At 37.1% G+C, this 23,222-nt stretch overlaps 1 protein-coding gene across 2 annotated transcripts in view; it reads right to left on the bottom strand.

Annotated features, from left to right (window-relative positions):
- Positions 1 to 23,222, bottom strand: part of LOC145673897 (uncharacterized) — a 65,013-nt gene that overhangs the window by 1,701 nt on the left and 40,090 nt on the right. For both annotated transcript variants that reach the window (XM_081743701.1, XM_081743702.1), the window contains exon 4: positions 17,255 to 17,539. In XM_081743701.1, coding sequence (XP_081599827.1) covers positions 17,255 to 17,539 — 285 coding nt within the window. The remainder of the gene's footprint in view (positions 1 to 17,254; positions 17,540 to 23,222) is intronic.

Below are 23,222 nucleotides of genomic sequence, written 5' to 3'. Positions count from 1 at the left end.
ATCGTAACAGTCGAAGTGGGAGGAGTGAAAAACAAAATCATCGTACTAGAAAATGAGATTAATGAAACCTTCGAGTTTAACGTTCCATAATTAGCCCATTTAAGCTACGAGAAACGATGATTAGATCAAGTGAATGATGATGGAAGAATTGGTGGAATGAGAAAGTGGAAGGAAACGAGAGTATTCCGAGAAAACTCACGAGAACGATGTTGTCCACCATAAACTTACTTGCCCGGGGCTCAATCCAGGGACCCCAAGAATCAGAGGTAAGCACTCTACCACTGAGCCACCGCGCCTTCTTGTATGAAATATGAACACATTACTTAGAGTGTTTTTCGAGAAAGTAAATTTTGATTTTCCCCTTCAATAAAGTTCTCTAGTTTTGGGGGATATGAAGGAAATTAGAAAAAGTCACTAGGAAATCTTATAAAAATCTTAAGTTTCATATTTGGTCTCGTAAAGAATACAAAATTACAACAAAGTGTCAAGATAGAATAACAAGAAACGAAAAAGAAAAATTAACGATAATACAAAATGTAAGAATATATTTTAAAAACGACCAAATTGTGAAAACTTTATGTGAACAAAATTTCCCTGAACAAGAAATAGAAAAGATAAAAAACGAAATTAAACCGAGATTCCATACAGATCCAAGAAACAAAAAAAGGTGTAATCTAATCACAGAAACTACTGCTGAAATATATGTTTCTTTCTCTTTTGTTTGTTTGTTTAGAATCCCACGATTATGCACCGAGGCTAAGGGAGACAAGGGTGGTGCTAATGAATGAAATGTTGGAATTAAGAAAGTAGAAGGAAATGGGAGAATTCATGTAGCTCACAATAAGTACTTGGCGCAAGCTGGAATTGAACACGTACCAAATATACCAAAAATCAAAATTAGGAAGTAGAAGTGGAGTGATAAAATGAGAATTAAAAATAAATGCAGATTTTATGAAAGATCTGAACTTCATTGCATATATTCATTTGTACCCACAATTAATACGTACTGTAAACTGAGGTTACTTGGAAAATATGGGTCTACTTGGAAAATTGACTTTCTTCTGTGTGTGTTACATGGTATAATAATGAGAGAACTTTGACAGATACGTCGCTTCCTTCTAGACCACTAAAAGGTATGTACGTAAAATAAACAATATGGATGGTCATAATTACTGCGTCTTATTTATAGACTGGTCTAAAAATTCTCACAGCAATTGATACTTTCTTTGTTTTTGTTTTCTTAATTTTGCTGTAAATTGTCACTGTGTTTCCGTAATGAAAAGTGTTTTTTTTTCTGGTTGTGCTAAATATCATTGTTTTCAGAAGTTTCGAATTAATTGTACTAAATGAGACGAAAGGAAGTGGAAATGTACTAATGAGACGAATTAATTCCACTTCCTTTCTGGGGTAATCTGTGGCTATTATTTTATTTCCTTCCGTTTTTCTACTAAAAATGTTTATATTGATCAGTGGATGGACAACGATGACATTATTGAAGTTTTGCCTGAACCTACCTACAACTGCAGAGAATAAGTTGTTTTTTCCATATGACTTTGCACCGAATTTTTGTCCTTATCGTACTCTGTTACATTATTATTATTATTATTATTATTATTATTATTATTATTATTATAAGGATACCATATGATATTTTTGCAGAGCTAAAGTAAATGTACACTTGTAAAATGATACCATGTAATTTTGTAAACCAATATAAGGCAATTACTGATCTGATACATACATGAATTTCATAAAATTATTTAGGGCTTGTTTTAGTGTCTTAAAGGAGTCTCAAGAGCTTATGCATGTATTGGCATTTGCAAAAATTTTCCTTGCATTGTTTGAAAATTTACCGTTTACGAAAAGCATATTGCAAAAACTTTTTCTTTTACTTATTCTGTAGGCGTTCAGAAAGACAAACTTACCACTGTAGTTAGTTTAGATTGGTTCAACAATTTATTGTGTTTAACTAAAAGGTTGTGCAAAAAAATATCTTTCTTATTTAAAACATCCTAGGAACACATTACAATGAAAGAAACATAGGCATGTTGCATATCAATCTTCTCAGGAAAGTGTGAACTTGCAAGTAGTTCTTTCCAAATAGCCTAATCTTTCACACAGCTGTTACTACTATGAAAAGATATGCATATTTTCCAAGTAGGCCCAAAAGCGAATCTACTTGGAAACAGCACATTTTGGCTTCTGGGAGGCTTCAATCTCAGTAAAATTTTGTTATGACTGCAGGGAATGGTAACATGGACTAGGCTGCAGAAACATAACAAGAATAAGAAAAATTAATTGCAATAAATAACAAGAAGCAGTATGAAAAAGATAAAAAGAAATTCCAAGTAACCACAGTTTGCGGTATTATTTATGTTAAGGAAGCAGGTATCGTGTATATATTAAGGGATGATATAATAACGAACATTAAAGACAGACAAGAAATAACTACAAAGGTGCCTTAAAATTGAATCTGATTCATACGAAGAATTTATGTTTTGTTTATGTGGCGAAAGTCAATTTTTTATCCTTCAAGGAATTTCTGTGACTATCAGCAAAATTTAAACACAGCTCAACCAATAATCTCAAGGGCTCTCCGATTATATCCATGAAATATACAAGGTGTTTCAAAACAACAGCGACAACGTTTGGAAGGTGATTCCTGACACCAAGATAAGACAAGAAGTATAGACAACCTGCGTGCACAAATGCTTTCTACCGGAGTTATGGGTAGCCGAAAACATAAAAAAATGAACTTTAAAGGTCCATAGCTCCATAACTATGAGACTTACCGTAGTCGGGTCAAGACTTCACTTAGGAACAAGTATGTGCTTTATCCCAATATCCATGTTTCAAATTCCTAAGGTACTTACGCAACAATTTTTTATAGAAGGCGTTTGGCTACGGCATTGTAATTTGAAGTACTCATCAACTATCTCTATAAAATTGTTGCGGAAGTACTATAGAATTCTGAAACATGGATATTTTGATAGAATCCATGAATCAATTAAAAGCCTTATCTCACAACGCGGAAAAGGGATGGGGAGAGTAGTGGCTAACATAATTTAAGCATAGACAACATTCCGATGTTCATGGACATCGGATGTTCCGATGTTGGGGGACAAAGGGAAGCACTGGAAAGACCTAGACAATTTTTCTCAGGATCATGACATCTACAACGTATCACAGTTTCATTCATTTACAACATAATCAAAAATATCGTTATACCCGTCTGTATTCAAAAATCTGGACCTGTCGTGGCCATAAGGTCAACAATTGATGATTGTGTCCATTAATACTTTCTCCCACAATGAGTAGATCTACAACATATCACAAATTTACTCATTCTTACAGAAATCCAGAACACTGTTATACTTGCCTGTTTTCAAGGAAGTAAACCTGTGGTGACCAAACGATTAGTGACTTATGGTTGAGATTATTGAGACTTTTTCTCAGGATCAAAATATCCACAACATATCACGGTTTCATTCATTTTGACCGAAATCCAGCATATCACTATCTTCGGCTCGGCTGCTTAAAAAAAAAAAAAAAAAAAAAAAAAAAAATGGTCTCGTAGTGGCCAAACGGTCAGTGATTGCTGGCTGTGCCTATTGAAACTTTTTTTTCAGGATCACAATATCTTCAACATATCACAGTCTCAGTCATTTTCATCAAAATTAAGAATATTACTATCTTCGGCTGATTTAAAAAAAGTGGCCCTGTAGTGGCCAAACGGTCAGTGATTTTTGGTTGTGATCATTGAGACTTTTTCTCAGGTACACAATATCTACAATATCACGATTTCAATCAATTCTGCCGAAATCTAATTTCCGTAAGTATTGCGCGGGGTCCTTTAACATTTCGAAGGGAGCCATTGTCCCCTGAAACTCTTTCCTCGCAAAAACGACAAAACCCGTATTTCCTACTTTGAAGTCATCTTTGCATCGAGTGAGTTTTGTTTCTTTAATGTGGCCCTTTTAGTCAAGGGGGACCTTTTTTTTAAAAAAAGGGGATCTTTGCCCCCTTAACCTATTTTCCGAATGAAACAAAAAAATACGTGTCGATTTATTTTCGGTCTAGTACATATGTGCCAAATTTGAAGAAATCGGTTGACGAGAAACCCTTGTGAAGGTATCTCCATTACACTTTCACTTTTTGGACTTGACGGGTTTTTGCTGCAAAGTCTTCAATTGTTCTAGAAATGTGATAAGAGCGCTAAGATGGCGTTTTTCAAGCCCATTCCAGCCGTATTTTTACACCGTAAATTAGTACTTTAACCCTTAAGAGATCCGGGGTTTTTGGGCTATTTTTTAGACTTTCAGTCAAGCAGCTACTGCATCATCACTATTTATCCTAGGATCATGGTTGATACCTCATTCTCTTCAGAATGGAACTGGCTTTCAAATGATACCACTTGTATGCTCATACCATATACCACGAGCGGGAAAAATGATGTCAAAGGGAAAATTTTGGAGGGAAATTTTTTTTCTAGCAGTTTTGGGCCCCCCTGGAGCGACCCTGTGTGAGCGTAGCCATCTAAAAAAAAATCTGATAATTAGCACTTGGTATACTAAATGTGTGTGCCAAATTTCAAGTTTCTATCTTGAATACCAAGGGCGGGAGAAATTTTATCAGGAATTCCCACCATGCCCCAAATTACCGTAAAACACCATGATCTCAGGTAAAAAATTTCCTGAGACATCCCTAATTACCCTAGGGTCATGTTTCGCCCTTCGTTCTCTTCAGAATAGAACTGTCTTTCAGGCGGTATGACTCACGTGTCTTTATCATGTATCTAAGGCTGGAAAATGAGGAAAAACGGGATTTTTTGGGTCTAAATATCCTTTTTTCAACTTTTAGCCCCCCCTGGACCCCTCTGTTTTAGCGCAGAGATCTAAAAAAAATCTGGTAAATACTACTCGGTGGGCTGAATGTTTATGCACAATTCCAATTTTCCAGGTGCAAAAGTAAGCCCGCAAAAAAAAATATATATATATATATATACCGACAATGTCCCATATTCCCGTATACAGAGGTACATTTTTAAACATTCCCTGAGACATCCTTAATTACCCTAGGGTCATGTTTCGCCCATCATTCTCTTTAGAATAGAACTGCCTTTCAGGCGGTACCATTCACTTGTCCCCATTATGTATCTAAGGCTGGAAAATCCCGTGAAAGGGATTTTTTGGTAAAAATTTCCCTTTTTAAACGTTTAGCCCCTCTGTACCCCCTGTTTTAACGCAGAAATCTGAAAAAAAATCTGGTAAATACTACTCGGTGGACTGTATGTTTGTGCACAATTTCAATCTTCTAGGTGCAAAAATGAGCCAGCACAAAAATAGTACCGAAAATGTCCAAAATTCCCCTATACAGAAATATATTTTGATAAAAATTCCCTGACACTTCCCTAATTACCCTAGGGCCATGTGTCGCACCTCATTCTCTTCAGAATAGAATTGCCTTTCAGGCGGTACCATTCACTTGTCTCCGTCATGTATCTAAGGCGGGAAAATGAGGAAAAACGGGATTTTTTGGTAAAAATATCCCTTTTTCAACTTTTTGACCCTCTGGATCCCCCCCCTGTTTTAACTCAGAAATCTGAAAAAAAATCTGGTAAATACTACTCGGTGCACTGCATGTTTGTGCAACATTTCAATCTTCTACGTGCAAAAATAAGCCCGCCAAAAATACATTACATAACCCCCCCAAAAAAAGCATTACACGAAAATATAAATTTTAGACTTATGACGTCATCACCTCCTATGTCTCGACACAGGAAGGTGTGAAACCATCCGTAATGTCTTCTGCAATGCCTCTGGACTTGAAAAAAACAAACGGACGAAAAAGCTCAAATAGGAGAGTTATAACGCAATGTACCATGAAACACCCCGTATGGTACAAATTGTACCATGGGATCCCCAAAGGGATAATAGAGCCTACTGTGTGTTAATCATCAAAAGCATAACTTTCAAACTGATTGGCTCTCTAAATTCTCAGACATACTTTGTAGAGAAGTACGTAATACCAAAGGATGAGTGTAAATTAGTTTATACAATGAAAGTTATTTTCTGTATGTACAGATACAGCAAAAAGATTAAAATACAAAAAAAATAAAACACAATCACGATAGAAGTATAAGCACATTGCACGTTAAACGACATGTTTCACAATACAACTATAGTCGGCACTTTCCGCACTTTTCGTATTGAATGTTGCCTACTAAAAGAGCATTCAGTTGTAACAAATATGAAGAATGAAAGATATGGCGGCTATTTCTGGAGCTTTGATGTTGGGCAAAGCGGGTACGGAAGGCAAAATAAAAAAGTGTTGATTAAGTTCTGATATTAGTAGTGGCTGTGATTTCTAAGGATATTTTCGTTTACGCGTATACCCACCATCGTTTAGTGCCTGATTCCTACGGACGCAACTCTACACGGGTCCGTCAACTATGTCCTGCCCTGAAGCGGAATATATACACGTGTACAATCCTTACTTGCAATGACACCTTAGTACAGGTCGATGTTTTTTTTTTTTTTCGAATCAGTAATCCTTCTTGAAGCACATTATTTACCGACATGCTAGTTTGCTAGCATTGTTAATATTTACACAATTCTTTGAGGACAACATTACAGGAAAGTGCCATTTACATTCTTAAATTTAAAAAAAAAAAAAAATGTTTCAACTTCACCGACAAATATTTCATCACCTCAAAGTTTGAAGTGTCTGTTACTACACAAAATATGTTTAAATTAATTTTTAAAAAGATTGCTTTATATTTGCTGACTGACAAAACATAATGCTTTGTTTATGAAAAACAGTACTGAATGAAAAAGCTGAAGATAGTCATAGGGATTATGCATAAATTACCGTAACATTAACTGCTACAAGTGACTTGATAGCCGTGAGTGTTAAATCATGTTTATTCGATAAGTATTTTGTAATTTTTAGAGTTCACTTTTAGGTGATTCTAATCCCGCTGTACTTTTAAAAATATGTTTTATTAATTTTCCTCCCGTGATCTACTTGTACAATTAATGCGTTCATTTCAAATACGTATACCATTTAATTTTGACTTTTTAAAAGAATATTAAAATTTAAGTGTAAATTTTGAGATTACACTAAGATATTGGATTTGAGTGAACGGTATAAAGATATATTTTTCAACAAATAATAATTTATTTATTACGAGATTTATATTTCAGAAGCAATTTGACCTGAGTCATTTCATTTTTGGAAAAATACATGTATTTTTGCGATTTATGTTGATTGCAAAACAACACAATTACATTGATTTAATTAGAACATAGGCCATTTTGTAAGAATAATGTGGCTTAATCTATTAAATATTTGCTCTTCTCTTATCAAGTGAGTTTTGCTTTCTCTTTCTACAAAGGCTAATAGATGGTGTTAGTATTGTCTGCGTTTATGGACTTTAACTGCCATCTAGAAAGAATCGACGTAACTATTTGATGGATTAGAAGGTTAAGTCTTTGGTTCTTTATGTACAACGAGACGTAGCGTTGTTACATAGTGAAATCCGCGTCTTCAAACGAGGACCCTAAAAGAATATAATTATATATATATATATATATATATATATATATATATATATATATATTTCGCTTTATTTTGGCCTGTAGAATATTACTTTGTGGTCCTTGGGCGCCATTTATGGAACACTCGATATACAGGGTGACCGCGTGACTATGTTACAAAATGTAAGGGATGATTCCTGACACGGAAACAAGAAAAAAAGTTCAAATAAACTTTTGTCCAAAGTACATAATTTCGGAGCTACAAGGTGCCGAAAGCGTGGGAAAATGACATTCAAAGCTCTATAGCTCGACTATGGTGAATGATAGAGCTAATGCGGCATGGTCACGTCAAAGACACCGAAGCTGCTGTATTCAAAAATGCTTAGGTCGAGATCGTGCAATTCGTGCACAAGGGATTCCCCAAAGGAGCGTAGGGATTCCCGGATAATCTGTCAAGAAAGATGGATCGAAAAGTATACGGATGAATAGCTGTCCGAACTGTTAGCAATAATGCGTCTGTACTAAGTCGATATATCGCACAAGCACAAAATGGCAAACAGTTTTATACGTGTCATGTGTGGTTGCATAACGCGCACTAAATAAGAGTGGGAAACATGAAAGGAAAATGTGAATAATTTGGTACAAATGGTAAATACATGATATTACGCTGTTCTATCATTGAACAGACGCTTTTAATAAAAGGTAATAGTCATGAAACGTACTCAAATGTTCTAAAAGGATCACACTATTAAAGTATTTCTTCCATGTAGTTTTGTCATTGAAAGCAAGTAAAACTAAGGGTAAAAACCGGTGAATATGGGTGCTTTCTTCCAGATAGAAGTCTTATTTTATTTGATGATGCGAGCCGAGGAGGGGGATTTCTCCGCCATCCCATGTTAATTTGACCACTGCCAGAGAACAATAGTAAAATATTTTCTTATCATTAGCCGTAATGTGCGTTACCCGAACATTGAAAAAGAACAAGGAAAAACAATTTATCAGGACGTTTGTTGTAGTCGCTGCTTCCGCTGTTTTGCAGGACTGATTCCGAGATTTTGTCTAGAATGCTTAACATGTCGTCATAGTGTTATCGTTTAGAAGATGTTTTGTTTTCACAGACGGTGTTATCACCTGAAGTACACCACAGTTTCCAGGTTCGATCACAAGCATTTGTTCTTCCTTCTGTCGTAGAAAACAATCGAAGGTAAGGAAAGTATAAGACAACCCTACTAGAAGGCGTTGTGGAAGGTCATTCTTCATGTGGTTTGTTCGTAGCGTACGAGTTCCTTAATGCAGTTTGTGCTTTGCTTGTTCGAATGTGAGATCAAATGGAGTATTCGATAGCTTGCGGACATGATATTTGTATACGGTCAAGCAAATGGCAACAGTCGAGAAGCTGATAGGTTATATCGACTGAAGTATCCACAAAGAAGACATCCAGCCCATACTATGTTTGCCAGACTTTTTCAACGCTTACGAGACACGGGGAATTTACAACCTCAATACTACGACCAAGGAAGACGAAGAACCAGAAGGACTCCGGACTTTGAAGAATAAGTGGTTGATCGTTTCGCCCAAGACCCAACAGTAAGTACCCGGAAAGTAGCACGTGAAAGAAGAGTAGCACAAGATACTGTTTGGAAAGTAGTACACGAGCAACAGTTACACCTCTATCATCCGCAGAGGGTTCAGGCCTTACGTCCAACTGACTTTCAACCTCGCGTTCGGTTTTGTGAGTGGTTTCTCCAACGCTTTGTAATTGATCCGCAGTTTGCTTCCTACGTGCTTTTCACCGACGAAGCTTGTTTTACGAAAGACGGGATATTTAATAGTCACAATAGTCATGTATGGGCAGACGAAAATCGTTATGCAATTGTGGAAAGGGGCCACCAAGACCGATTCGCCATAAATATGTGGGCGGGTATTATCAGTGATCAGATAATAGGTCCATATTTACTACCACCACGATTAACTGCACCAGTGTATACGTGATTCCTGCGAGACGTACTTCCAGAGCTATTAGAGGATGTCCCTCTCGATGTTCGTCAACGGATGTGGTTTCAACATGATGGCACCCCAGCCCACTTTTCAGCTAGTGCTCGAGAGTATTTGAATCAAACGTTTCGTGACAGATGGATTGGAAGAGGCGGTCCTTGTAATGGGTCTGCACGTTTCCCAGATTTCCCTCCACTTGATTTCTTCTTGTGGGGTCATGTCAAAACACTTGTCTATGAAACGCCTATAGACAACGCAGAAGAACTATTAGCACGAATACTCGCTGCCTGTGATACTATAAGAACATATCCTGGGTTGTTACAGCGGATGCGTCAGAACTTACTGCGACGCTGTAACGCCTGTGTTGAAGTAGAGGGACGCCATGTCCATCACCTATTGTAGGATAATTGGGAGATTTGTCTCGTTTACAGGTAATTGATGATGTTCTTGGCTGCATTCAATCCTGCTGTAAAATATTGATTGAAGACATTATTCCCATTCTTGTGACTTTTGTTTTTAGGAAACAACCTCTTTTGCATTATGGTTGTTTCGCTCAGTTTTGTTTATTTGTTTTCAGTGACAACAATACATGGAAGAAAGACTTTAATAGTGTGATCCTTTTAGAACATTTGAGTACGTTTCATGACTATTACCTTTTATTAAAAGCGTCTGTTCAATGATAGAACAGCGTAATACCATGTAATTACCATTTGTACCAAATTATTCACATTTTCCTTTCATGTTTCCCACTCTTATTTAGTGCGCGTTATGCAACCACACATGACACGTATAAAACTGTTTGCCATTTTGTGCTTGTGCGATATATCGACTTAGTACAGACGCATTATTGCTAACAGTTGGGACAGCTATTCATCCGTATACTTTTCGATCCATCTTTCTTGACAGATTATCCGGGAATCCCTACGCTCCTTTGGGGAATCCCTTGTGCACGAATTGCACGATCTCGACCTAAGCATTTTTGAATACAGCAGCTTCGGTGTCTTTGACGTGACCATGCCGCATTAGCTCTATCATTCACCATAGTCGAGCTATAGAGCTTTGAATGTCATTTTCCCACGCTTTCGGCACCTTGTAGCTCCGAAATTATGTACTTTGGACAAAAGTTTATTTGAACTTTTTTTCTTGTTTCCGTGTCAGGAATCATCCCTTACATTTTGTAACATAGTCACGCGGTCACCCTGTATATAACTTTCACATGAACCTGTCTGATAGAGTGTATAGTTTCGCAGCTAGAGCAGCCCTATAGTGTAGAAAAAAATAATTGCAACGTGTGTTATTTCCAGCACAAAAAAACGTGTATAGCGTTCCATATGACCATAAAAGAAGTCACACATATGCCATTCCAAAAATGTATATTTCAGCAATGTGCAATGGGTGGGCAAGGCATTTCCTACAGGGTATAATTCCCAGACTTGCTAAAAATGCATGTTTAAGCAATTTGCAATAAGTGGACAAGGCATTCCCTACAGGGTACAATTCTCGGACATGCTCTGAAAAAAATTCTTAGATATGCTCTCAAGAGAATTCCCAGACATGCTTCCAAGAGAATTCTCACCATCAGATATACTGTCAAGAGAATTCTCAGATGTGATTCCAAGAGAATTCTCAAACATGTTTCCAAGAGAATTCCCACACATAATTCGAAGAGAATTCTCAGATATTCTTCCAAGAGAATTCTCAGATGTGTTCACAAGAGAATTCCCAGATATGCTCCCAAAATAATTCCATGACATGCTTCAAAGAGAATTCTCAAACATGCTTTCAAGAGAATTCTCAGATATGCTCCTAAGAGAATTCCCAAACATGTTCCCAAGAAAATTCTTAGACATGCTTCCAAGACAATTGTCACACATGCTTCAAAAAAATCTGAGATATGCTCCCAAGAGAATTCTTAGATATGCTTCCAAGAGAATTGTCACATTTTTTCAAGAGAATTCTCACATATTCCCCCAAGAGAATTCTCAGATATAAGATAATTGCTAGATATGCTCCCTAGAGAATTCCCAGACATGCTTCCAAGATAATTCTCAAATATAAGAGAATTCCCAGATATGCTCCAAAGATAATTCCCAAACATGCTTCCAAGATAATTCTCAGATATAAGAGAATTCCCAGACATGCTCCCAAGATAATTCCCAAACATGTTTCCAAAAGAATTATCAGGTATGCTCCCAAGAGAATTCCCAGACATGGTTCCAAGATAATTCCCAAAACATTCTCCCAAGAGAATTCTCAGATATTTATTTATTTCTTAAGCACAACACAACAGGCTTAATGCCCAGTTATATCGTCGTATACATAATTACTTAACATACACTATTATGCATACATTATATGCATACACAAATATACGTCATCTAATTATACGATAAGTTATTGCCTAACAATTCTTTTAAAATTGTTCTCTGACATACTAAACACATCTACTACATTAATCATTTCATTATATGAACCACACATTCTCCATAGAGGAGACTTATGTAATATGTTAGTTCTTGTTCTACAATAGAATGTCCCGTATTTGCTTTTCTAGTCTTACCTGTTGGGACACGTAATAATACTTCTGAAACTAATTCTAGAAAATCAATTTTACCGTTTAATAATTTATGTAAGAGCAACAAATCTAAAACCCATCTCCTTTTTTTCTAATGTTTGAAAATTAAAATTCATTACTAACAAGGTACATTCGGGAAGTGTCCCCTCGGGATTCATCTAAAATTGATTTAAATGTAAAGTTCTCCGCGGCTCAAACTGTATTGTACTAATTTTAGCGGCCCATACGGGTAATTTGCATATTTATGGGTTTTCATATATATCCGGAATTCATACAGTACTATAACGATTGGTTACAAAATTGCTTTTAGTTTCTTTAGATGTAACTGAACATGAATGTGTGCATATGCTAAACAAATTTGATCAAGTACTCCTTCTGTGACACGTGTTATCCACAACCAGCCGCCATCTTTTATCCGCCATTTTGGATTCAACTTTCGTTTTTTTTTCAAATAGGAATAGGTGCATATGATACATCAAATTCATACAAAATTTTCTCGGAAATTCATTGGTGTAGTGAGTTTTATGGTAGCTTGTACCATTTGCAAGATATTGCATGTTAAATGTGAGTCACTTCACAAATTCAACCATTAAAAAGTTGTGCAGGGCACCGTATGTATATGTGATCTATTACGTGATTTATTGTTGACGAAATGATTTCTGAACATACATACATACACACACACAGATGTAAATAGAATATGGTAGATCTTCACCAAAATCTGGTCGTATCTAGATTTACATTGGGCATTTTGTTCGTAATACAATACTTCCTTGTTATAGTATAACATGGAAGTAATAACAATCACCCACAGAAATGTAGATTATGACACCAATGTTGTAGAGAGTTTGTTTATACCTACAGCACTTTTCCAGTTACAAATTGTTTTGATTTGTCAACATCAAAAACGTAAGCGTAACTGATATTACTCTGCAATGTCTATTTGCTTAGTGCCTAGAGGGATTTAACATGTAATATCTCGCGTACAAGCAACCGTAAAACGCACTACACCAATGAATTTCCGAGAAAATGTTATACGAAATTGATGTATCACATGCACCTATTCCCATTCAAAAAAAAAAAAAAAAAAAAACGAAAGTTGAATCCAAGATGGCGGCCGGTGTGGATAACACGTGTCAGAGAAGCAGCACTGGATCCATTTTTTTTTTTTTTTGCATATGCCCACATTCATGTTCAGTTACATCTAAAGAAACTAAAAGCAATTTTGTGACCGAGCGTTATAGTAGTGTATGATTGAATTCCGGGTATGTGAAGGCTCATACCATAGAAATTCTGTTCTATCCTATAAATTAAACCTAGGTTTCTATTTGCACTACTAGTTATCGCGTCAACGTTTGAGCAAAGGTTAATTTTCTATCAAAAATAAGTCCTAGATCTTTGATAGTATTTGGGGTAGACAAGGAAGTGCTACTTATTGTATACGTAAAGTTATTGGATTTTCTTTCCTTGTGAAAGACACATATTTACATTTGGATACATTCAGGACTAATTTATTCTTATCACACCACATTTGACTCTCTCTAGATCCTGTTGAAGTTTCACGCAGTCATCAATTGAACTTACTCTGGAGTATAATTTGAGTTCGTTGGCAAAAAGAACTTGAAAAGTTTTAATACACAGAGGAATATAATTAATAACAAGAAGAAACAACAGGGGATCTAGATTAGATCCTTGAGGGACTCCTGATAGAGTATTAAAATTTTCAGTAACAAATCCTTTGTATGAAATATATTGTTTTTGGTTATGCAAGTATGATACAAGATACTCAATTGTTTGTTTCGAAAAATTCAGAGATGCCACTTTTATTAGCAAGACATCGTGATCAACTACGTCAAATGGCTTGTTAAAATCAGTATAAACGACATCTACTTGACCACTTATATCTAATTCTGTTACTATAAAATTTGTTAAAATTGATAAGTTTGTCGAAGTACACCTATTATGTAAGAAGCCGTGTTGATAAGTTGAAAGAACAGGTTTTGCATGACTTAAAATTCGCGCATATAATATACTTTCAAGAACTTTTGCAAAGGGCGACAGAATAGCAATTAGCCTGAAATTTTCTATTTCTATCTTGTTTCCAGATTTTGCTAATGGACAGACTAAACTTTCTTTTCATTTATCTGGGAAAGTGTTTGTTCTAATTGAAATATTAAATATAATGCGCAGTGGGTATTTAAATATATCACTGCAACCTTTCACAACATAAGGGGAAATGTTATAAGGACCACAAGATGCTTTTGGTTTCCATGCTCGTATAGCATTTTCTGTTTCTTCGAGTTTTATTTCATCTAATTGAAAGTTGTCTAATATATTACATTCGGTCTAATATATTACATTAGCAAGCAAAGAGTCAATGTTGTATGTGGCGGGTACATTGTTGTAAACTGAATGGAAATAATGTGCAAATGCCTCTGCTGTTTCATTAACACGTTGGATATAATGACCATTGTATGCAAGGGAGAGTTTGATGACAAATGCTGTGTACGTATGTTCTGACTTTAAAGGTAGGTCGAAAGTAGAATAAAGTAATCCTTGGCAGCAGTGAACACGCACTGCATCAGTGGAAGATTCAAAGTGTTAGGGGCCACGAGCTCCACTTTGCTCATATTTGGAATAATACCTGCTGCGATGTACTTTTTAACGGCCCAAGCTCCAAAATATGTACTGTTTTGAACATTGTTAACAAAATTTTATTTTCTTATTTTGTTGTGAGAAATTACCTCTTACAACTTGACGATATAGTTAATTAAAACCCTGTACATAAAACTTGGGAGTGATTTCATCAGCTTCAGTATAACTTCCTTTGCAGAATGCAGAACATGAAGCTTACGTGTGTGGACAATCTTAGCAGTCAAAAACATATTTCTGTACGGGAGAAAGAGCTTATTGTAATTATTCTCAAGTGGATATTGAAGAAAACGTAATCTCCGTTCAAATAGTGATGACAGTCCTTGTAAAACTATTTCCAAAAAGACCTAAAATTGGCTAAAAATGCATACAAAATCTGTCATGGGGCGGTCATATACAGGGTATTTCAAAACAACACCGATAACGTTTGGGAGATGATCCCTGACACTAAGATAAGACAATGTATAGACCAATTTGGATGCACAAATGTTTCCTTTCGGAGTTATAGGCTGCCGAAAACATAAAAAAATGAACTTTAAATGTCCATAGCTCCAAAACTATGGGACATACCGTAGTCGGGTAAAGACTTCACTTAAGAATTAGTATGTGCCCTATTCAAATATCCACGTTTCATAATCCTGCGGTACTTTCGCAACAATTTTTATAGTAATAGATGGTGAATACTTCAAGTTATAGGCTCGTAGCCAAACTTCCTTTTAATTGTTATCATGTCGAGCGAACGATTAATCTATAGGTGTTAACAAGAAAGCTCCATGATGGCCGATATTTAAAGACTTCAGAGCAGGCAAGCAATACTTCAAATATGTTTTAATATTATAATTTGCATTTCTATGAAACAGATGAAATAAAGCAAAGTCAATAACAAACAATCTGGGTATATATTTACATATGTACTGTCTCTGTAGACTAAGAAGAAAAAGATTAAAAGGACGTGATTGATTTTGAGAACATTGTAACATTATGGCACAAGGTCTATTGTGTATCTAATTTTTGACACTATAGTCTAGTTGTACAGTCATAGACATAAGTGTAGCGCTGAAGAACTTGTAGTACGTAATACAATATATACCAGTACCATGAACACCACAAGTTTAATTAATATTCTGTAGAGTTGTGAGTGACAATAGTATTTCACATATTAAAGAACAAGGGACCAAAGCAAAGATGAAATCGCAATGGCACTTTCTAGCAGAATAGAATGGTATAATCGTTGAAAGAGTTGCGGAATAGACTCATCAATTTTCCGTTCGAAGTATCGTATTTTGCGGAACATCAGGAAAAAGCAATCGAAACGGTTCAAAGCACTCAAAATGCGATTATGATATCTAGGGATGAAAATAATAATCCTTGAAAGGAACTAAACTAAAAAGGAGTTTGTAGCAAATTCAAATTGATAAAGATAGTTGAAGGAAGCCAAATAAGTTGGTTAAGACTTTACTATTGTGTTATCAGGGATATGATAGAAGGTATGGTAGAAGCTAAGGATTAGGCTTCTGGACTTTCGACATCAAAGACCATGTTAACTCATCCCTTGCGATCACACTGTTCGGGGAATTGGTGGGAGAAAGGAATCGGGAAAGAAGGAAGCATCCTGGGACCATTCTAACAGTAAGAGGAATAACCCCGGAATTTGTCTAATGTGAAAGAGAAAAATCAAAGAAAACCTCACTCAGGATTACTGACCTTTACACTTTTTTTTGACTCTGTCCGCACTGGGAATGGAAGCCAGGACCGGTCACACCAAAGGTAACAGCGATAGCAACTATGCTACGCGGGCCCACAGTAGGAGAAGGTAAGACCAGTATGCGAATTGAAAAATTTTCCCAGGGGGGATGAATTTCCCCCCCATATATATATATATATATATATATATATATATATATATATATATATATATATATATATATATATATATATATTTACTAACAAGTACAAAACAGTTCAGATGTGAGATCTTTCATAAATTTTCACTCAAGTAATATTTAGGTTAGCTACGCATCTTATCTTTATGTCCATTTAAAAATACTTTAGAGGGGGAAAAAGTTATCCCTGCCAGGGATAAAATTTTTCTTCTCCAGGTTGGGAAAGATTTTTGTCAGGGGGGAAATCCCTGGCATCCCCCCGCCAATTCGCACCCTGGGTAAGACGCAGTGTTGGAGGTGAGGAACAATACTGGAAATAGTTAAAGGAAGAAAAAGGAAGGGGTTAGGACATTATTTGAAAAGAATTTGTAGTGTTAGAGATGCAACGAAGGATAGAAAACAAGATAGAAGAAAGGGTGTAAAACAAGAAGATTGCATTGGTGGATGGCATTGAAGATGCTAATTTGTATTAACAGAAGAAAATGAACATATCAGCGGAGAAGAGAAGTGAGATTATCAATTTACGAAAGCAGAGATGAAAGCATGATGCTATTTACTATGTTATTACCAAATGAAATTCGCCCTAAATAACTACAGCAAATCGAACTTACCATAAGCCCAGACATGAAGCCTTCTCCACAAGTAATGAAGTCGACGTACCCCTTGGCTTTCAATTGAAACTTACTAAGACAACCAACGTGATTAATAGTGGTTCCAAATTTGCAGGATGGTGGATGTTCCTTTTTGATCATAGCTGTAACAAATTTCTCAACATTCCTTGCGTTTTCGTCGTCCAGTGTATCCCAGGAGTGGATCATAGCATACTCCTCTACGCTAGCAACACTGACGTTGATGTTATAGTAATCATCCGGAGAAAAAGTGCCACAACACTGATTCTGCAACAATCAAGAAATGCAATTATATAACAACCAAATTAAGATCCACCTCTCCTTTCGGGTGGTAAAGAACGTTTCCAAAAATACAAGGTCTGTCGAAAGAATATCCAACCTTCTTTGTTTCTGGAAAAACTACATGCCGTAGGTCGGCCAAATTTTGCGTCATGGAAGAGGGATCCATGATGTCTTTAACCTGCAGATTTCGTTACTTTCATTTGCATCTTCTGTTCTAGAGGAATGGTTATGTTGGGTGCTCTTCTGTCGTCTCGGCGCGGCTAAAATCGTAAAGATATGGGTGTGCGGATAGGATGCGAGAACGAAGTCACAATCGACTCCGTGGGTACAAGTCTGACAAAGCTCGCGAAGATCTACAGAAAATTTCCAGAAGCATAGCAAAATCAAACCAATATTGACTGTTTTTTTTTTCGATTGGCAAGGCAATGTGCAACATGTGTAAGTATATGAAGGGCGTGTAGATACAAAGGACTTCTCTTCAGACATTTTCCGTCGTCTACGTGACGCTCTTTGTCCTGAATGAGCAGATCTGTGGGCTTCAAAGCCCCGAAGATTGCGTTAGGTTAATGAGTCCATTTATGTAGTTTATGTGGTTGTCCATTTCACCAGAGCGCAAGATTTCGATGCTTAAGCTCCCTACTCTTCAGGTATTGCCTCTCCCTACAACTCAAAAAAGGTGCCTGAAAGAAACTCGCTTTTGTACCCGAAGAGAGCTCTAGTTCAACTTGACGTCTTCTCTCTTAATACTTCTTGATAATAAGGGGTTTCAGGTATCTTCCAAGCAATAAGAAGGGTATCAAAATCTTTGCGTGGAAGTAGGAAGGAATTAGTTTGAAAGGGATTAGGACAAAGAAAACGTCAGGTGAGAGTATCACTTTTCCGGGACCGTGGTAGAATACTTTTCCAACAGGCCTTGTACATATTAAATCGTTAGAGAATAGTACACCATATGAAACACCCAAAGAAAAATATAATAAGGCAAGTTAGTTCTTAGTGAGTTTAAGTGCACTAAAAAGCTGCTAACAACTGCCGTTAACCCCATATTTCTACGTTAATTTATATGAAATTTGATATTTATTTATTTATTGTTTATTTATTTATTGAACAAATTCCCAGATACAGCATAACTTTGCCATTTTACACAGGAACATGCTAACAAAAGAAAGAAAAAAACACAACAGTAACAACATAGAGAAAAAGAGTGTAAAAGTAAAACTATTCCGTCAAAGCTCGTTTAATTGCTCTTTCAAACACTGGGTAGCTCGAAAAAATGTCCACATCAGTTGTTACTTGATTATAACAGTTTGGTATTCTATAAAAAAGAGACCTCTGTATAACAGCCAACCTAGGACGGGCAAGATGGAATAGGTGGGTATTCCGGGTGATGCGGGAAGGGACACGTAAGGATAGTTCCTGAAGTAATATTTCCGATCTTAAGCTTCCATTAACTATTTTATGTAGATATTTCCGGTCAGAGATAATTCTGCGTACTTCAGGAGTCTGAATATTAAGATGTCGCAAGAGCTCCTTCTTAGATAATAATCGAAGTGCAGGAACACGAAAACGGACTATAGCAATGAAGAAATTGAGAACAGAATCAAGTCTGGAGAGATGTGTAGGTGCTGCCATGGCCCATATGGGAGAGCAGTATTCGATCTTGGGCGCTATTAAAGTCTTATAAAAAGTTGCTAATGAAGAAACAGTGCGTAGTTCGGTGAATCGATAAAGAAGTCCCAACATGCGCATTGAATTCTTTAGTATTGAGGAGATGTGGTCAGAGAAGGTGAGTTTTGAATCAAAGATGACACCAAGATCGTTGTGACTAGCAGAATGTGTGATAGGGGAATCGTTGATACGGTATGTGGAAGGGACAGGAGACTTTTTCAAAGTAATAGTAATACTATCACATTTCTTACTGTTGAGTTTCAAGTGCCACCTTTCACACCAGCCTGTAAGGTAATTTATGTCTTCCTGTAGAGCAATTGTGTCATGGAGACACGATATTTCTCTGTATAACTTACAATCGTCAGCAAAAAGCAGAAGGCCACTAGGTTGAGCTGATAAGTGCGTGTGGAGATCATCCATATACAGGACGAACAGCAGAGGCCCAAGTACACTTCCCTGAGGCACCCCTGAGATCACGGGTTGGGGGTTAGAAGTCGCCCCTGAAAGAACAACTCTCTGTTTACGGTCCTTCAAGTAGCTTGTGATTAGAGAGAGAAATTTGCCATGTACATTAAATCTATTGGAGAGTTTATGAAGAAGATGAATGTGACTGACAGAATCAAAGGCCTTCGAGAGATCAAAGTAGATAACGTCTAATTGAGTATTGTTATTCATACATTTGACTGCACAGGAAAGAAGAGTACTTAAGTTTGAGAGACTTGAGCTTTTCGGTAGAAAGCCGTGCTGAGAACTATGGATGTAAGGTGAGGTGAATTTGAGTAGCCTGTCTTTGATTATTTTTTTCGCAGATAATTGATATTATAGAAAGAAGAGATATTGGCCTATAGGAGGACACATGATCTTTAAGTCCTGATTTATATATTGGGGTCAAGTGAGCTAGTTTCCAACTGGTGGGATAATACCCTTCCTTGAAGCATCTATTGAATAAGATAGATAGAGGAACCGCAATAACTGAAGCAGTTTTGTTGAGAAAGAGAGGACTAATTTTATCAGGTCCAAGTGATCTATGTGGAGATAACGATAGCAAGAGAGCCAGAACTTCACCCGGGGTGGTAGAGAGAATGGATAAGGTGTCCGAACAGATGGGGTGGAGAGGGGGGAGATGGGTTGTAGAGGGAAGGGAAGTAAATGTTTTGCAGAAGTAGTTATTGAAGAGGTCTGGTCTTTGATCATCACTCGCTTCAGTATTTTCATCTTGAACTGTTGCCGGTATGCCCGGAGATTTTGTTCTAGATTTAATTACAGACCAAAAGACTTTAGGGTTACCAACAGTAAAATCACCAATTGAGTCCATGTATTCAAAATATTTACGTCGCTGTACCTTCTTGGCAAGACTTCTAATTCTAGCAAAGTTCTTGTATGTGTAGTCACTCGGATGTGATTTCCATAGAGTCCAGGCACGCTTTTTGTTTTTAAGAAGTTCACGAAGTTCATTGTCGTACCAGACCGGAAACCTGTTCGATGTTGATGCTTTCACCGGCACAAAGTCCTTTATGGCTGAGTGGACAACAGATGTAAATAAGTCCACAGCGTCGTCAACAGTTCCTATCTCTAATAAACACCAAGGAAACAGTTCAATAGCCCGGCAGATGTCACCCCAGGGGGCTTTCTTCCAAAGAAGTTGTGACCTACTTTTGAGGGGCTGGTTTGTAGTAGTGGAGGGGAGGAAATCGAAAGAAACATCCAAGGAATCGTGATCCGAGGGAAAAAGATTTCTGCATGGGACAACACAACGAGGTTCTAAGTTAGAGAGAATATAGTCAAGATTACTATTATTGCGGGTATTATGCATATTATGTTGACCTAGACCAAGTCCATGAATAAAATTGTCCATGAAATAACTGTCGTTTCCATCTTTAGCGACGCCATGCTTGCTATCCTGCCACGTGATGGAAAGGTTGAAATCACCCAGTAGGATGACGTCACCGTGTGACAACGCATGTAACAGTGAGTCATGGCAAGCTTCTAAAATGTGTTGGGGGGTGTTCTTGTGCGGCCTATAGAAGCACCCAATAAACACAGAACGATGCTTTGGAGTAAATACTTCCACCCAAATAAGTTCACAATCCCGTTCGAGATCCAGTCTTCTCTTGCTCTTCCACTTATTATTTACACAAATCATCACTCCACCTCCACGAGTTATGCGGTCTTTACGATAAATGGTGAAATTATTAGAAAAGCTAATTTCACTGTCGTTCACTGATTCATTCAGCCACGATTCGGTCACTGCGAAACAATCCAGTTCCCTTATCTCACCTAGGTTCAATGAGCACTCAAGTAATTTGTTTTTAATGCTACGAACATTTTGATAATATATATTGAAAGCACTGGTGTAATATGGACAGGGTGGGCCAGGGTTTACGTGAATATCACCACAAAGGAGGAGAAAACAAACGAGAATGAGGCACTGTTTTTTTGCTTTTGACTCATACCTTGGCACAAAATCACTGGTAGTTCCTCCGTCACTGTTAGCAGTACCAGAGAGAGCACATGGCGGTCCTCTTGGTATGAAGGCAGCAGCAATAAAATGAAATGATCTTCCACTACACTTCAGTCCATGTTTCATTGGCAATGCTTCATTGCCCACCCCACCAATAATCTTCAATAAATCACGAAATATGGTAGCACTAACAATAGTGCCTAATGTGTTTAAGTGCACTAACGATGCACTAACGACTGCCCTTAACCCCATATTTCTACATCAATTTGTATGAAATTTGATATTTCTGAAGTTGGCCTCTCCACCGAAAATTTTGAATAAATTCCAAAATATGGTAGCACTAACGTTAGTGCTTAGTGGGTTTAATTGCAACTTACGATGCACTAACGATGCGCTAAGTTTTGTGAAAATCTGTTTGCATAAAGATGGGTGGGGGCTAACTTCATATGAAGTTTGCCCCCACCAAAAATCTTCAATATCTCGTAAACGCTGATGGCACTAACATTATTTCTTAGTGCACTAACGTGCATTAACGATGCACTAACGATGTGCAACGTTTGGTGTAATTTGGGAGAGGTAAGGGTGCCAACTTCACGCACGTCATAACATTGATTGATGGCACTGTGCAACTATATTCACTGTACTTTTTGACTGACTACACCTTATATAATAAGTTGCTCATGTACAAGTACAATCAGTGATAACAGATCAAACGATTACTGTCTTCTACTATGACAACAGGGTATTTTTAATATGTAATATGGAGGTTGATTCACTTATATTGAGCCAAATTCAATGCGCAAATGTACCGCGCATGCGCAACTCATCGCCGTGAGAGTGCCACGAGACAAACTACAAGGGTGGCTTAAAAGTACGTATACAGTCCCGTACTGATCAACTCATTGTTTTTATATCATTTCTTGTTATTATCCATCAAGTGGACTTAGTTTCTTTATTATTTGTTTTTAATGTATTTTTACTTAGTCTTAAGCTTGGAACAACCGAGGCAAATAAACCTATAAGCTAGAATGTTATACTTAATCAATGCAGAGGTGTATACCTACTTTTTTGCCACCCTGTACAGCATAGTAACTCGTTAGTTACTTAGTACAGCAGTGAGATCGGGCGTAGTCTGATGCCGCCGAAACTGAACAGATTCTAAGAAGGGTTCATTGTAGCCCTAAGCATCGTAGAAATGTGTCAAACGCGTAATATTCATGTTGATCGTGCTACTATGAATCGTATTATACGGAAATATGTTGCACAGAGTCCTGCATCCACCACATAGACGCGAGAAGCTAGAACCATTTCCTTAAAGGGTTCATGATTGTAGTCGGTTTCTCGTACAGGAGCAATCTGTGTTTCTGAAAGGTGGAGCGAAACGTCAAAACACAATGCTGCGTACTACCGGACTCAAGTCCTGACTGAAATGTACCAGCATGAAATCTCAGTATTGTACGGACAAGACGTGAACCAGGTTGAACTCTACCAAAACAAGGCATCCAGCCACACTGAAAAAACATCGTTGAAATTCTATCGCCA

The sequence above is a fragment of the Thermobia domestica genome, chromosome 17 (assembly GCF_964235325.1).
Source record: "Thermobia domestica chromosome 17, izTheDome1.hap1.1, whole genome shotgun sequence".
Lineage (NCBI taxonomy): Eukaryota > Metazoa > Arthropoda > Insecta > Zygentoma > Lepismatidae > Thermobia > Thermobia domestica.
This window is presented reverse-complemented; position numbering and strand designations above follow the sequence as displayed.